The following is a 15,887-nucleotide window of genomic DNA, read 5'->3' as shown; positions in this document are numbered from 1 at the left end:
ATCCCGGCTCACATAGTTTTCATAGTTTTATTATTTAAAAGTTTATCCATGAAGACTCTATACATATTTTAAAAGTACACCATTTCATGTCTGCATAATTCAAGTTTGCAGCAAACAACGTCATGTCGAGCTCTAGAATTTCACAAATTGTGGAGGTTGTCTGTGTTGGCCTTACTCTCTAAGCATGGGGGTTCTGTTCTGCACCCCTGCCTTGGGTCCTGGACTCCAGGGAGGGAGATGGGTGAGAGTGGTTCTGCGATGGTCCTGGGATGACAGTGGCTTATGCTGGGAAACAGCCCAAGGAGGAGAGAGGACACTGGGCCTCTACCCTCTGCTGTGTGTGTGCGTGTATTGCGGCCCCAGCTGCGCCACTGCTTAACCCCCTAGAACACATGGCTCCCCAAGGGCAGGTGTTGCTCCCCAAGCTTCAGACGGTGAGGCTGCTTGCCCAAGTCAGTTGCCCAGGGCCAAGAAGGCCACACCTAGGTCTTCTACTTGGAGAACCTTTTAGAATTGTGGGGACTGACTGCCTACAAAGCTTGTAGTGAACCAGGCACACAGAAGGTGCTTAATAAGTGTTGCCTATTATTGTTGTTCCTAAGAGGTTTTTCTTGAATGTTCTTAAAGGAGAAGAGGCAGGGAAGAGGACAGGAATGTAGCAGAGGCTCTGAAGTATACATGTGAGGGGCACAGAGAACCAGGAGCCTGCAGTGGCCTTTATTCTTAGTGTCCTCCAGGGCCACTGTGCAGAGGGGGAGAGCTGTGCCCAAGTCCCAGGTGAGGCACAAGCTGTTTGCACGACTGTGTGGTACTGAGCACCCCCGCTGCCTCTCTGTGCCTGACTGGGAATGGAACAAACCAGCCTTTAGCTAACAGAGACTCGAGGTTCTTCTGTTCAAAACCCATCAAACGCTCTGTGTTGACCAGTGCGTTACCTGGAACACTCCTGAACTCAGTGCTTTTCAAAAAATATTGACTAAGATCCACTGTGAGAAGCTCACTTCACATTTCAACTCAGGGCGCACATTCAAACAGGGAAAGTGAACAAGTTTCATGAAACACTGCTCTGTCTATTCATCCTGTTTCCTCTTTTAGTTTTGATTGACTAGATTGACTTTATAAGCCACCAGTAGATCATAAACACTGCTTGGACGGCGAGTGAGGTGCAGGCTGTCCCCAGTTGGGAGCCCAGGGAGGCCATGGCAGAGGCCATGAGGTGGGACCAGGGGAGATGGAGGCTCTGGAGGGGAGCCAGAGGCCAGGGACATGGGGGCAGTGCACCTCACTTTCAGTGCTGTGGAGGCTGCAGGGGTGGGGACCACGCCATGGTGATGCTCGCCCTCTTCCCCAGCCCTACACAGAGCAAGTGTTCTACTACCTGGCGGGGAAGGAAGGAGGAGGCCCAGCTGCTTCCAACCCGCTGATCCAGTCAGGGGTGGTTTTCATTGCAGATGACTCGGAGGCTGGAGCCAAGCGGCCACGGACCACCATCACAGCCAAGCAGCTGGAGACACTAAAGAACGCCTACAAGAACTCCCCGAAACCCGCGCGCCACGTGAGGGAGCAGCTGTCCTCGGAGACAGGCCTGGACATGAGGGTTGTTCAGGTTAGAGGCCAGCCCTCCTTTGCCCTCTGGGGATCTGGGCCGCTGGCAGAGAGGGACAGAGTGTGGTGTCCAGAGCCAGGAACTGCTGTGACATCACCCATCCCCATGGGCAGTTGGGCTCAGGGCCGTGACCCTGTGTCCCTGGGGGTGTTAGCCAGAATCTCAGGCAGAGTTCAGAGGCCCAGGCTGGAGAGAGCAGGGGCGGGAGAATAGGTTTTAGTCTCCAGCCACCTGCGTTTGGGTCCTGGAGGCTTTGGGCTGATGGCGCACTCCCCCTGTGTCCCTTGTGCTTTGTGGCAGGTTTGGTTTCAGAACAGGAGGGCCAAGGAGAAACGCTTGAAGAAGGACGCAGGGCGGCATCGCTGGGGACAGTTCTATAAGAGCGTCAAGAGGAGCCGGGGAGGCAGCAAGCAGGAGAAGGAGAGCTCGGCAGAGGACTGTGGGGTTAGTGACAGTGAGCTGAGCTTCCGAGGTGAGCAGGGCTGGGGGGCGAGGCCGAGGTCCTAGGGAAGTCCCCTGGGGAACAGCAGGCCCTGGCTCACAGGCGGCTCTTTCTTCAGGCCTTGGCCCTCCCAAGACCTCAGTAAAGGATGGGGAAGGTGCTAGGGCCCTTCAGGGCGGGACAGGGAATAGAAAAGGAGAGGAACAGGTCCATGGGGTGCAGCCAGGCCCTACTCATGGCCCTGAGGTCCTCCTCATTTCCTGCTGACTGGGGTGCCCTCACCAGACCACCCAGCTGTGAACAGAGGGCTGCATCTCAGCGCTTGCCCCAGCCCTGTTCCTGCACCTCTCCCTTTTGTGGGGACACTGGCCACCTCCTATGGTCCCCAAAGGAACCCCGTCCTCCTATCCTGGTGACAGGAAGCACGCTCAACAGGCCTCTTCCTGGAGATCAGTGCTGTGAGTGCATGTGAGCAGGGCACTTGCTTCCTCCTGACCCGGCACATGAGCTTCGCAGCATGCGCTCTGTTCAGATTGGGGCATCAGCAAAATTGCAAATTACTGCACACAGTGGTTCCCCAGGTTGTTCACAAATAACCCTACCTGCTCTCAGTTACCGAGTTCGCAAATGGGGAAGGACTTCTGTTGGGGACGGCAAGGACACTGATCAGAAGCCTGGCTTGCAGGGTGGCTCTATTAGAGCAACTCATTTTTCATGAGCTGCTGTCTTCCCATCTATAAATGGGGAGTGCCCCCGCACGTCATCTCAGTCATTGGGCTCAGTGAACACACCAGCTGTCGACGTTCCCGGGGGGAAAGCTAAGCACACTTGTACTCAGGAAGTGTGACTGTCCCTACAGGAGCCAGTGGCTCCCATCGCCAAAGGGCCAAATCATGGCCATTTTAGAGTGGAGCTGAGCCTTCTGCATCCTGCTCCCTTTGAAGGACATCAGCCTTCCCTTGCCCCTTGCTTTTACATTTTCACGGGTGGCATGGGAGGTCTCTGAGGGATGGGTTTTGAATAGTGTAGGGAGGCCTCTTAGCCCAGGTGGAAAAGTGGAAGAGTCTGTGGGACAGAGGGAGGAATGAGTGGCCAGAGGAGCACAGTGTCTGAGAGGAGGAGGCTCAGCCGGGAGGTCTGCTGGGACCTACAGGTCCGAAGGCCCAGGACCCCATTCTCACCTGTCCACTTGGCAGGATTGGGAAAGTCACCTAATCTCATCTGAGCTGTTGAGATCCACGCCTGAAATCCAGTATTGTTAAGGCATTCCTGTTGGGTGCAATGGGTCCCAGACTGACATAGCATTAGTCTCTCTGGGCATTTATAAAATCCTTTATTTCTTAAGGCTAAAATTTCTGGCCTCTGTTGGAGAGATGAATTCTTTCATGTGGTAAAGATTGCACTAGATCCCCTTAATGAAATGGCTCAAGAGACAAGAGGGTCCAGTGGCCTTAAATAATTTTTGCCCCCAGTGAAGAGCTTATTGAATAGAGAGAAGCCAAGTCCTTTGATAGTGAACCTCCTTTCTGGGTAGACCAGAAGGATTTTGTACACATGTCTAACAAGGTCCCCAGCTTGGTTCTATCCTACAGGCCTGCTTGTTTCCCAGCCAGTGAAACTAAGCACTTTTCTCATTGAAAGCTTTTAGAGTAAATCTTGGCAGCACATATTTGTCACTTGTGATAACACCACCCACCAACCCTGGGTGTTCATACTCCTGAGTGTTGCCTGAATATTTTAGTACACCAGATACACGGAGCCAACCAGCTCATCAAATATATGTCCAGCCTTCTGGGACCTGAGAATTGGTCTCTGCAGGTGTTTCTTATTTTACCCCTTGACCTGGGTTGGTCCCTGGAGGTCAGGTGGATTTGCTGCTGTCTGACCCTTGCTTGGCAGAGAGACAGCTGCTGCCTTTGGGTATCTTCCCCAGTCATGGGTTCCTAGGTTGTGAAGAGCAGAGACCACTGAAGTCCTGGCAGCTGACAATAAATCTCCATTCTTTTGTCCACAGAAGATCAAATTCTCTCAGAACTTGGCCACACCAATAGGATTTATGGCAACGTGGGGGACGTTACAGGTGGACAGTTAATGAATGGGAACTTCTCCATGGACGGGACAGGACAATCCTATCAGGACTTGAGGGATGGGAGTCCCTATGGAATCCCCCAGTCTCCATCCTCCATCTCGTCCCTGCCATCCCACGCTCCCTTGCTCAATGGGCTGGATTACACGGTGGACAGTAATTTGGGCATCATTGCGCATGCAGGGCAGGGCGTGAGTCAGACGCTGAGAGCCATGGCTGGGGGACCCACCTCTGACATCTCCACAGGAAGCAGTGTAGGCTACCCCGACTTTCCAACTAGCCCAGCCTCTTGGCTTGATGAAATGGATCATCCTGCTTTTTAAACTTCTCTCCTCCCCACCCTACCTGTCCTCCTGGTTTGAGAGAATATCTTCAAGGATCAAAGGAGACTTGCCTCTTAAGGATCAAAAGTGCGCCAATGTGAATTTCCATTATTTTCAATGGAAGTGCTCTGCTGGGTCCTAGCAGGCTGAGCCCGGCTTTCTTGGAGGAGGCAGGAGAGCAGCCTCAGCTGAGACGGCACAGGGGGACAGCCTGGAGCTCTAGGTGCTGGCTTGCTGGCGCTCTCCCTGCCTGCCCTGCTTGGTGGCTTTGGCTGCTCAGTGCTTTGGTAGCACAAGGCGACTGTGACAGGCCACCTGGGCCTCTGGGAACTGTGCTCCAACCGGTTTGTCTCACACATTGCCTCCCCGACCCCGGCTCTCACCAGAGCCGAGATTCTGAGGTAGAGCATCAAGGCCCTTGAGTATAATGAGATGGTTTCTGGACCTCGCTGATCGAACCCTGATTTTCAAAATAAAATAGCCAGTTTCTAAAGGTCAGTGAAAATGTTGATGGCCACAATTTGATATTAAAAACACACCCCTCTCCTTTCCTTTTTGTTGCTGTGAAATTATGATTTCTTTCCTCTGCGAAAGTACAAACCAGAGAATAATCAACGGTTTTAGTTTTTAAGAAATCCCATCTAGACCACTGAATCCCTCACGGCAAGAAGTGGTTTTCATTGCAGGTGACTCTGAGGCTGGAGCTGAGTGGCCTGGACCTTCACAAGCTGCCCGATGAGTCCCCTTGGCACAGTGTGCCTTTTTTGATTTGCTCGTATCAGTTACTACCCAAGACAGGCTGCGGGCTACACAGTGATCAAAGCTAAACCATGGAGAGAGCAGAGTGACAATCAGTGACAGCACCTGGAGATGCATTTGGGTTCCAACTGTGCAGTCTGCTTAGCCACATGGGCAGATGCCAGTCTCCTTGTGGGGTGAAATGAAATTTGGAGTCTGCCTTGGGGGCGTTGGTTTAGGTGAGCTTGCAAGTCTGCCCTCCTCCCCCTAAAACATGAAAGCCTTCTCTGCTGTGCTTGCTGACTCCACCGGAAGACAGCAATGCTTTTTTGGCTTACCTTGGTTGGGAGGAATACTCTAGGGTCTAAAAGGTTTCAAGTGGTCCTTGGGCTGCATCTCTCTGGGTTGCCTGCTGGACTGGTGCCATGCCCCAGGCTCCTGTCCTGTGCTCAGAAAGCCAGAGCTCCCCAGCTAGTGGCAGTGCAGGGACTTCCTGCTTGCAGGTTTGAAAGCATGTCACTAAGACTGCAGCAAGGTCAAAGCTGCAACTGCCACCCTGTGCACCCCACTTCTGGCCATGAGGATGCTCTCCATGTGTAAGCTGGGAATTTAGCCAGCTGCAATGTATTTCCACTCCCTTGGGAAACTGTGGTTTGCTTCTTCTGGCCTCCCATTCTCTTAAATGAGATTGGCAGGGTAGGAAGAATGCGAAGGCCTTGCCTTTCTTTCACATGAAGTGATGGGGCCAAAGACCTGAAGGACCCTTCCTTCAGTGATGGTTGACCACCCTGTGAAGACTGCAGAGATTTAGGCATGCTGCAGGCAGACTAAGGGAAGTGTCTTTTTAAAGCTCTGTTCCAGGGCTGAAGTAAGTTGACACAGTCAATGAATTCCTGGAGCAGCCTTCAGGCCACCTATCCTCTGATCAGTTTTGTAGCGTACCCTTGTTTTTTTTTTTTTTTTTTTTTTGGATTGCAAATGCCCTCATTTTTGCCTGGGGAGTCTGCAAATATGGACTCTTTTCTTGAGGCTCCATGTTTGTGGATAGTGGTACTTTAAGCCCATCCAATTCTATGCTATTGGAAGTCCCCAACAAGGTGGGGTGGGAATGGACACAAATGCAAGATAGCAAGCATGTGAAGAGAGGGAGATCACAACCGTCTGTTTGGAGGCCAACTTCCTGAATACATGCTTCTCAGCAGGCCACTCGAAATACACAGGAGAGAGGTTGTGTGGCAAGCCAAGTGGAAAGCTGCCCGGCCAGGTCCCTACTGAGCTTAATATCTGATGGGTTCAGAGGTGAGTATAGTGTGGGACAGCAGGATCTTTAAAGGAGGTCCTGCCCTCTGTATAGCACTATAAAAGATGAATTTAGGTTGAGCTGTTTTATTTTTATAAAGGAGTTAATCATACTCCCAGTTCAATGGTAGAAGTATAGGAGGCTGTCCTCCCACCGAGACGTCTCTTGAGGGAATCTGGATAGTGCAGTGATGTTGGTGGTAGCTCAGAGGTGCTGGAAAAGAAGTCCTGAGAGAGCACTGACCACAAGTCCAAGAGAGCTGTATTTAAGGTGCATTCCCAGAGCCACCTCCCTGGAGAGCAGCAAACATGGGTGCCCATTTAAAAGCACAGTCACAACCGGTCTCAGACTTTAAGTGGCTCTCCATGTAAATTGTGCTGAATGATGATGGGCCAGTGTCACTGGTGAGCACCGTGTTCTGAGACTTAGCTGCCCCCAGAGGCACTCCTCTATTAGACTCCTCACCCGACTACTACTGGAGTACCTGGTGCCACCTGGCAACTGTTCTCCTCTTGCTGAATGACACAGATGAACTTAAGAAATGACATGAGACCTTCTAGAGGTATTTGCAATATTTGGGCCTGTCTTTGAGAGCAGTTAACAAAGATGATCCTCTGTGCCACCCAACAGACTTCAGAGCAGGAAGCTTCTGAACACTGGAGTAAATTAATAACTGACACCCCAAGTTTCCAGTGGTAATTGGATAAGCAAAATGTGAACTAAGTGGATACGGAGAAATCTGTATTTGCTGAAAAGTGATTAAATCAGGGAGGCAGTACCAAATCTAAGGGCTCGCCGTGGGTAAATCCTGTTGTTGGGAAGTGGGGTTCTTGGCTCTTCAAGGACTTGCTGTGTAACCCCAAGCAACTCTTTCTGGTCTATATGCTTGCTCTTTCTTGCTTCCCCTGATAGTTATGAGCATAATATAAGATGAACATCAACTATCATACTGATAATATTGTTCCTGCAAATTAATATAGTGAATAACAGGGAAAAAGATCAAAATTAAGACCTAAGAGAAGCATTTGGCAGTGTCCTTGAAGGCTTTTTGTGCCACTGTAAAACATAAAATCTAATAAGATAATTGGGGGCCATTAGATCTTCATCATTAAGTTCACTTTGCAAGAAATGTAAGGAATCTGTAGAAAAAAAATCCCCATCTGGAGCTCAAAGCTGCTCCTCTGAACCCACTGCCTCCTGGTAGGAGGTGGCTCGAGGCTTCTGATGAGCCAAGGCTGTGTGCTGTGTGACAGTCCACTCCCTGCCCCCTGACCACCACACAGCCTTCCCAGCATGCCCCACTGACACCCAGGTTACAGCCATGGAACGATGGCCACACCTCTTCATCCAGCAGGGCCCAGAGAGCCCGAGGAGGCTCATTTTTAAACATTGCACTTTAAAAATTGGAAACCATGAGATGAAGAGAAATTCAATTAAGCGGAAATGAGTTTTGTTTTATTGCCTGCTGCTGAAGGGCTCTGGGCATGCTGAAAGCTAAATAAAAGCACATCACTGGCTCTCTCTTTTCTTGGATTGGTCAGTTGGCCCTTTTGGCAGTAGTTGCTCCAACTGCTCTAACACGGTGACTGGAGCCAAAAAGAGAGAGCTCAGCCAAGTCATCCCATCCACACTCTGCTTGGTAGGACCACACTAAAAGCACAGTTTCATGCTGCTAGCTCTGGTGAGGAGACAGCTGCAGGTTTGGAGGTGCGCCAAGCATTCCTTTGCTTAGGGAGGCAGAGCACAGGTGGACGGAGCAAGGACACCCCCACTTTCACCTGTTGCTCACCTAGAGACAAGGATCACATTGTACTTTCCCACGTGAGGACTGTGTTCAGCCTAAGGAGCAGGTTCAGGGCCACAGAACCCCAGAAGCCGCTCCGAGTGCACATTCAGCCCTCAAAGCCCCAGGTCCCTGAGCTCTGGATTGTTGCCCTCATCCTTCGCAGTGTAAATTTTGTACAGTTAAAAAGAAATGAAGTCTCGTTTCCCGGAAAAAATAAAAAAAGAAAAAAAAAAAGGACCCACCCATCCTTATTTATTGCCATGTGACTTTGGAGAGCAGAAGCTGGTGCGTTTGTCTGTATATTGCCTCCTGTGTGTTGGCATGAGATGTGTACGGTAAAACTGTGTAAAATAAACATGGAAATTCTTTAGAAGCTGATGTGTCTTGATTTTGATTTGGTTTTCTGGCTGTTTTCCCTCTTGACATAATAGAAAGCTGAGGCACAGGAGGTCCTTTCCAGAAGGAAACCAGAGAGACAACTGAACAGCCCTGAAATACCAGAACTACTCAATAAAGGATTGATAGAGGAGGTTCTATCTAACAGCAACTCCTTCTGCCCCTAAATTTAGGGAGTTGGAAGAAAAAAAAAATGTTGGCCACATAACTTTTAGTTATTGTTTGTTTGGTTACTTTTTTGGTACCGGGGATTGAACCCAGGGGCTCTTAACCACTGAGGCACATCCCCAGCAATTTTCCCTTTTTCTTTGTATTTTGCTTAGAGACAGGGTCTCACTGAGCTGCGTGGGACCTTGCTAAGTTGCTTTGAACTTGAGATTCTCTTGCCTGAGACCTCCCGAGCCCCTGGGATTACCAGTGTGGCCCACCATGCTCGGCCTTGTTCTGTTACATTTTAAAGTCCTTCACACTTACAGTTATTTCCTCTAGAGAAAGGATGTGCACATTTCTGTATTTGGCTGAGGGGACAGGACAGAAACACCTCAATCAGAGTCATCAAGGCTCCTGAACAAATGCTTTTTAGGAAAATCTCCATCCTGGTTTCCTCTCTGCATGAGGTGTGTTAGTATGTAGGCTCTGAAGTTTAGCTGGAATGGAAAGAAAATATTTTTTAATTAAAACAAACAAAAAACTGAAGTGTAGTTCCTCACACTAGCCACATTCCAACTGCTCAAGAGCTATTTGTGGCTAGTGGCTTCTGTGTTTGGACAACACAGGCGTAAACATTTCTATCACTGCAGAAAGTTCTGCGTGGTGCTGACAGAGTCCGCCTAGGGAGGATGGGCAGGCAAAACTCACTGATTACATGTGCAGCTCCTGGCTATCCTGGAGGACCCGGAGTGAGGCACCCTGAGGCTCCTCAGACGCTGGCAGTGGCAACATCTTCACCATCTTATTTTGTGTGGGGCATCCCCCACCTGTCTTCTCTTTGTTTTTTTCCTTCTTTCTTGGGCAGAGGGGCAGGGGGAGGGGAGCACTCCATAGTGACTTGCTAGGTATTTGCAGAAGGCTGCGCTCTGTGCCTGTGTTCTCTGACCAGTGCTGCCATGGGGTTGTTGTGAGTTAACCAGGGTTCCAGACACACTTTGGGCCCCAAAGTCTTCAGTGGAGACTCAAAGCTTTGCCAACAAGATTTGGTGTCCTTGGCCAAACTTACCTGTGTGCTGAGTACTTTATTAGGTTGAGGAAGGTAAAAAGGACCACACTGGGTTATGCAGCAAGGAGACAAGGTCACTGTGGGAGTAGGTATGGCTGGGATACTGGCCCTAAGACTGTTTTCTTCTATGCCCAGTCCTTTGAGTGGACATTAGGGCAATTCTCAACATGTCTGTGAAAGGTTCTGTGGCTTCACATTCAGCTACTTGTCTGAGTATTCCTGATGCACTAATAATGGGCAAGGGGAGACTTTGGGTCAGAGTATGCAGCAGACACCATGTCTTGGGCAGTCCAGATAATCTTCCATTCTCGAACCCGACGTCATCAGCCTGTCTGCACTGAGTCTTTGCTTTCAGCACACTGTCAACTGTTTTGAGGACAGCTGGCCCATAGCCATGGGACCATTTCCACTTCACGCTGTAGGGCACGTGGCTCCCACCAGGATGCCAGCCTCACAACTATTAAAACTATCCTCAGCTCACAAAGGACAGGATCGGGTTTTTCTTTTTTGTTTAGTCGCAGGAGATCAGCTTCTGTGTAGTCTCTCTTTCTGACAGTGGCTTTCTAGAAAAACAGCTGCTTAACGTAGAATAAAGAAATCACTGGCCAGAAAGCATTAAATAAGACCCACTCAGGGGAAAAATGGAGGCCGACAGTCAGTTTCCACGGCTCTCCAACCTTCTTTCTCTTTGGGCCCACAATACTACTTGGCTAAAATCACAAAATAACAAAAAGCGACCACAGCAATGTTGTGAATTTTAACCGATTGCTACCCATAAGAGATGATCCTCAACATCCATTTCTTTAGTTTTGATACTTGAGATACGGTTTAAAAACTGTCCTTCACAGTCTAAAAATGAGAATTGTTCAATCCCTTTGCCACACTTCCTTAGCAGAATGCCATTTCAGCTTGATCACCCAGGATTCGTGGTGCCTTTCTTCATAAAGTCCTTTGCCTGCCTGTGCCCACAGTGGTGATCAAGCTCAGCTTAGATGATTATTTGGACCATGGCTGCTGCAGGGAGGTAAAGTGTTCAGTTATTGCTGTTGCAGAAATCCTCTGAGTTAGGAGGGGAAAACAATGTTTATCAAATAGGGCCAAATCATTAGGAAGAGGGAAATTTTTATCATCCTTCTAAAAGGAGTCATAAAAATAAACCATCTGAACTATTAAGTAAAGATTTTTTAAAATGATCGGCCCCTGCCCTAGGAAGAGTGTATCATGTCATTTTAGAGAAAGCACTTGTGGGAATTTGCATGTAACAATTGCCTCTTTAGGACCTTTTCCTTCATTTTCTTATTTCTGCCAATGAGATGTCAGGATTGTCCTTCAGAATGCTTTCCTCTTGGTTTTTCCTTTGGCCATCTCCCCAAATACAAGAATTCAATTCAGATAGAGTGTGCAAACTGTCTTTTAACTTTGTGATTAACGGGACAAGCTACAGACTGTACCTGACAGGATACACATTTCCCTATTTTCAAAACATTGATATGGTTAAGAACAGTACCATGGAAGGGACTCCTAGGAGATAAGGTCTCCATGGGACTCCCCTGACTGACCCTCTGGACTGCTCAGTGGGCTGCTGGACCAGCCAGAGCTTAATAGTCTGATAGAGGTTGAGTTGTCTCTAGAGGCAGGTTTAAAAGACTTTTCTTTTTAAAACATTTTTTATTTGTTCTTTTTAGTAGTACATGACAGTAGAATATATTTTGACATATTTATACAAACACAGAGTACATCTTACTCTAATTAGAATCCCAGTCTTGTGGCTGTACACGGATGTGGAGATCCATGGTGGTGCATTTATACACGTACACAGGAAAGTTAAGTCAGATTCACTCCACGTCTTTCCTACTTCTGTCTCCCCTCCCTTCTTATCTTCTTCTTGCTTTCCAAACCTGATCTAGGATCTTCTGTGGTTGGGAGGGGCATGGAGATTTGGGTAAAGCTGGAAACTACTTTATGAAAGATAAAATATAGCCCCCCCACCAAAAGAGGTACTGGCACACACTTGCAGTTGGAAATAAGCAGGACTTTTTTTTTTTTTTTTAAAGGCCATTAAAATGGTAAATAGGTTTCAACAGATGGCTTCTGCACAGCAATGGAAAGCCCAGGCAAGGACTTTGGGGTTAAATCTCATATTTTAGTCACCTGGGACTAGTTTATTATTGCAGAAAAACAAACATCCATAAAGTTGACAGCTTCCTCCCCTCCTCCCAAGTGGAGTCCTTCAAGGCTGCCTGCTCACTGGCCAGCTGATGGGTGGCTGCCTGCAGATAGTGACCTAGGGAATTAAAGTCACTTTTTCGACACCTGTCAACTGCAGGGCTTAAAGCTGACCAGGCTAGAATCATACGATAAACAAGAAACTATATTATGGTGGGCCAGGACTTTTATAGTCAATATATGTGCTGGCTTTAAAAAAATCATTTTAACATTTAATGCTTCTCAATTAAAGTGATTTCCTGGAGTGGACGCCAAGCTTCGTACAGAATGCACATTAACCACTTTCTGTATCGGTAGTTAAAGGCACTGAGGGATTTAAACAGCAATCCACAAGTCTGTTCAGTCAAGGTTTGGCGGACTAAAGCAGATTATAAACAATAATATATGTCTTTCTCTTCTTTTATTGGAAGGGTTCCAAACTCACAAAAGAGCTAAAGTGCTATAAACATATCCAGGACTAGGCTTTGTGCTCCACAAATGTACTCCATGAGAGCCATGGGCACTGGCTGAACACTCTATCCTGTGTGCGTGTGTGTGCACGTACTTTTAAAAGAGCCTTTTACACAAAGTGTCCATCAACTAAACTTACCTTCTAAATATTAAAATGGAAATCAGGATTGCTGTACAAGTGAGAGCAAAAAGAAATCCTGCTTGCAGTGTAGGTGATGAATTCGTTGCTGCTGCCCATTGCAAGTCACCTCTGCGCTCCTTAATGCCTTCAGACCCCCACATGTTCAGCTACTGCATTCAGTGGTTATGGTTCAAATGGTCATTTTTCCATCTAGAAAACAAACTCACACCAAAGGCCCAGAGTTCTACCATGAAGGAAAAGCATGTTGAGGAGTAGTCCCTCCTGTCTTCCGTCTGGTTTTCTACCTCTATTGCTAACACATGTTCACTCTGACGTGTATGAAGAAAACCACCAAGGAAGATTCTGTCCTGAATATAAACCAGCATAGAACTTGTGAATACCCCAATTTGGGGCCAGGAAGCTTTGCTGGAGGAAGGAATACTGCCCTCAGAAATGACTCGGCATGTGCATCCCAAAAGAGGAGAGTAAAACACAAAGAAAAATGACTACTTTGCAATTGTGCCAAGAGAAAGTGAAATAAGAAAATATAGGAAAGAAAAATTTGAAGAATTAGCATATAAAAATAAAAAAATGCTAAGGGAGAAGGAAGCCATCAACACCTAATAACTATGTTGATCTGCACAAGGATCTTGGCATTAAGTTCTGCTTTTCAGGGAGGAGTGTGACAAGAATTTTCTAAGGATAAGTGAATAAAGATCAGGTTAAATAGCATTTGCAGTTCAGTTCTTTAGTGTAATACCAATTACTGCACATTTAAAAAATGGATCATACTTGGCGCATAATAAATGTTAGCTAATAAGTGTAACAAGGACGCTTTTTCCCGCTGGAGTCTGATATTCTCTATACTTTGACCCAATCTCTTTGGTGCAGGAACTGTGAATCACTGTAGAAATACAGATGCTCAATACATTTGTGGTCTACATATGTACTCCATGAAAGCCACAGGCAGTTTCTATCCTGCGTGTGTGCATGTATGTGTACTTCAAAAGAATCTATTGTGCAAAGTGTCCATCAACTGAATTTACCTTCTAAATGTTAAAATAATATCACAATAAATTTTCAAGTCACTCAATTACAAAAGATTGCATTAAGGGCTACGTTATAAAGAGAAAGCCCAGTGATTGTACATAAAAATCCCAGAAGAGGCCTGACATTGCCCCTCTGAAGGTGGCTGCTTTTGCTTACCCTGATAACATGGTTCAAGGAAAACTTTTGTACTTGTTATCAAGATCTGAGTAAATAAAATCATGTATAATGCAATGTTTTATATATGATAAAGCCTATAAAAATATTGAGTGTTGTACTGATTTTAGTTGTATGATCCTAGACAAGTTCTGGGCTTCAATTTCCTCATTTGTAAAAGAGACAAAAATAACAATTATTTCTACTTTTACAATTATTCTGAGGCTCAATTAAAATACTTGTGTATAAATTCCTGTACAAAAGTAAGTTTAACTGCTCTTATTTCATTGAAGCTAAGATATCACTGATTAGGGGATGGGTTTGACGCTCAGTGGTAGATACACTTTCCTGGCACGTGTGAGACACTGGGTTTGATTCTCAGTACTACGTAAAAATAAATAAAATAAAGGTATTGTGTCCATCTACAGCTATAAATAGTAAAAAAGATATCACTGATTATAAGATATATTAGTTATGTGTCACTAAGAACCCAAACACCCAAACACTGTTGATTTAACTGTGACATGCTATTGTCTGTAAAAATGTTGAATATGTTAATGTGAAAATCTCCATCTCAGAATTGATCAAATGTAGTGTTATAACTACTATGAAAACACTTGATCCAATTCTCACCCTATGATTCAGGATTTGGAATTTATTCATAAATATTTCAACTTAGTATTTTCATTTCTAAATTGGAGCTGGAGGGTTACATACCTGTTTAGAGTATGAGGGGATTTTTTAAGGATTGAAGTTTGGTAAAAGCCTTCATGTTCCTTCTTAAAAAAAAAATAAAGGTGTGTAAGTCTTCATGTTCAACTGAGGCATTTGTTTGCCTGGAGACTAAACTTTTCTGCAACCCAAGCGCAGCTCTGCCACAACCACAGGCCTCTCCATTAATCTCACGGATGACGTCCTCTATGTGGAATAATAACCCACAGCCCAGTAGCTAAACCAGGCAGGAAGCTAAGAAATACCTATCTAATAGAAAGGTTCACTCGATTTTAGCCACCTGTTAGCTGGAAAATGCTGACACACCAAAAAGAGATATAATAGATACAATTCCAGATATTGTTCTTTGGTTGTTCCCTTTAACCTCACAAGCATAACAGAGAAGGGGATGCAGCCAGCTGACTCCTCCCATCCTTATTAGAGACAAAGTTTAAAGATTGAGTTTTTGATTGGTAATTCATGATTTTCTGAGGCTTTTCAAGATATTGTATGCAGTATTTTGAAACCTAACTAGTTAATTCTAAACATTCATGCTAATGGGAAAGAGAGTCCACTGGCTTAGCGCAATAATGATCTCTTAGTTAAGTCCCAAGAAATATCTGAGGGTTGAATGGAAGAAGCGCTTGAAAACTTGGGGAAGTTTTGTGGTCCACCAGGAAGGACTGGGCTTGAGTAGACTTGGCCCTAGTGTGGCTTTATTACCAACTCTGTGGTCCTGGGCAACTTAACCTGTGTTCAACACGTGTGTCTCTGACTCCTCACATGAGCAGCCCTGATAACACCTGCTATGTGACAGGGCAACTGTGGAGGGATGAGAGATTAAATGATGCCCGTGAAAGCATCCTGAAAAGTCAAAAATTTTAAAACACATGATAGGCATTACTAGTCAACAGAATTGAACATACGGGCTCATTTCTGCTCTGCAACAGAATTAGTTCAGCGTCCAACTTCCTGGCCAGTGCCACTTCCAAGAACCCGATGTAGTGACTGATTAGTAATAATACAGGCATAGAAATACAATATGTATTGTGGTGGCAGACACATTTAAAAGTATGAAATTTGGTTTAGTCAACAAAAGGCTTCTCATTCTTAAAATGCTGTGACAATGAACAGGAAAAGGGGCTCTGAATGAGCCCTACATCTTGTGATGTCTGTGGACAGGCTTCAGGAGATCTGTGAACTCCTCAAAACTCCAGGTACAACACTGTTTTAAGGGAGGAGTTCAGTTTTTCAAAGTCTGGAACTCTTTAAGTTAAGAGCAG

At 46.3% G+C, this 15,887-nt stretch overlaps 1 protein-coding gene across 1 annotated transcript in view; it reads left to right on the top strand.

Moving 5' to 3' along the window:
• The window catches only part of Lhx4 (LIM homeobox 4), a 37,271-nt gene extending 32,804 nt beyond the window's left edge, over positions 1-4,467 (top strand). The window contains exons 4-6 of the mRNA XM_076831975.2: positions 1,452-1,606; positions 1,907-2,078; positions 4,063-4,467. Coding sequence (XP_076688090.1) covers positions 1,452-1,606; positions 1,907-2,078; positions 4,063-4,457 — 722 coding nt within the window. The 3' untranslated portion in view covers positions 4,458-4,467. The remainder of the gene's footprint in view (positions 1-1,451; positions 1,607-1,906; positions 2,079-4,062) is intronic.
• The last annotated feature ends 11,420 nt before the right edge of the window (positions 4,468-15,887 follow it).

Source organism: Callospermophilus lateralis, chromosome 13, assembly GCF_048772815.1.
Source record: "Callospermophilus lateralis isolate mCalLat2 chromosome 13, mCalLat2.hap1, whole genome shotgun sequence".
Taxonomy (NCBI): domain Eukaryota; kingdom Metazoa; phylum Chordata; class Mammalia; order Rodentia; family Sciuridae; genus Callospermophilus; species Callospermophilus lateralis.
Note: the sequence above shows the minus strand (reverse complement) of the source record. Positions and strands in the feature narration are given on the sequence as shown.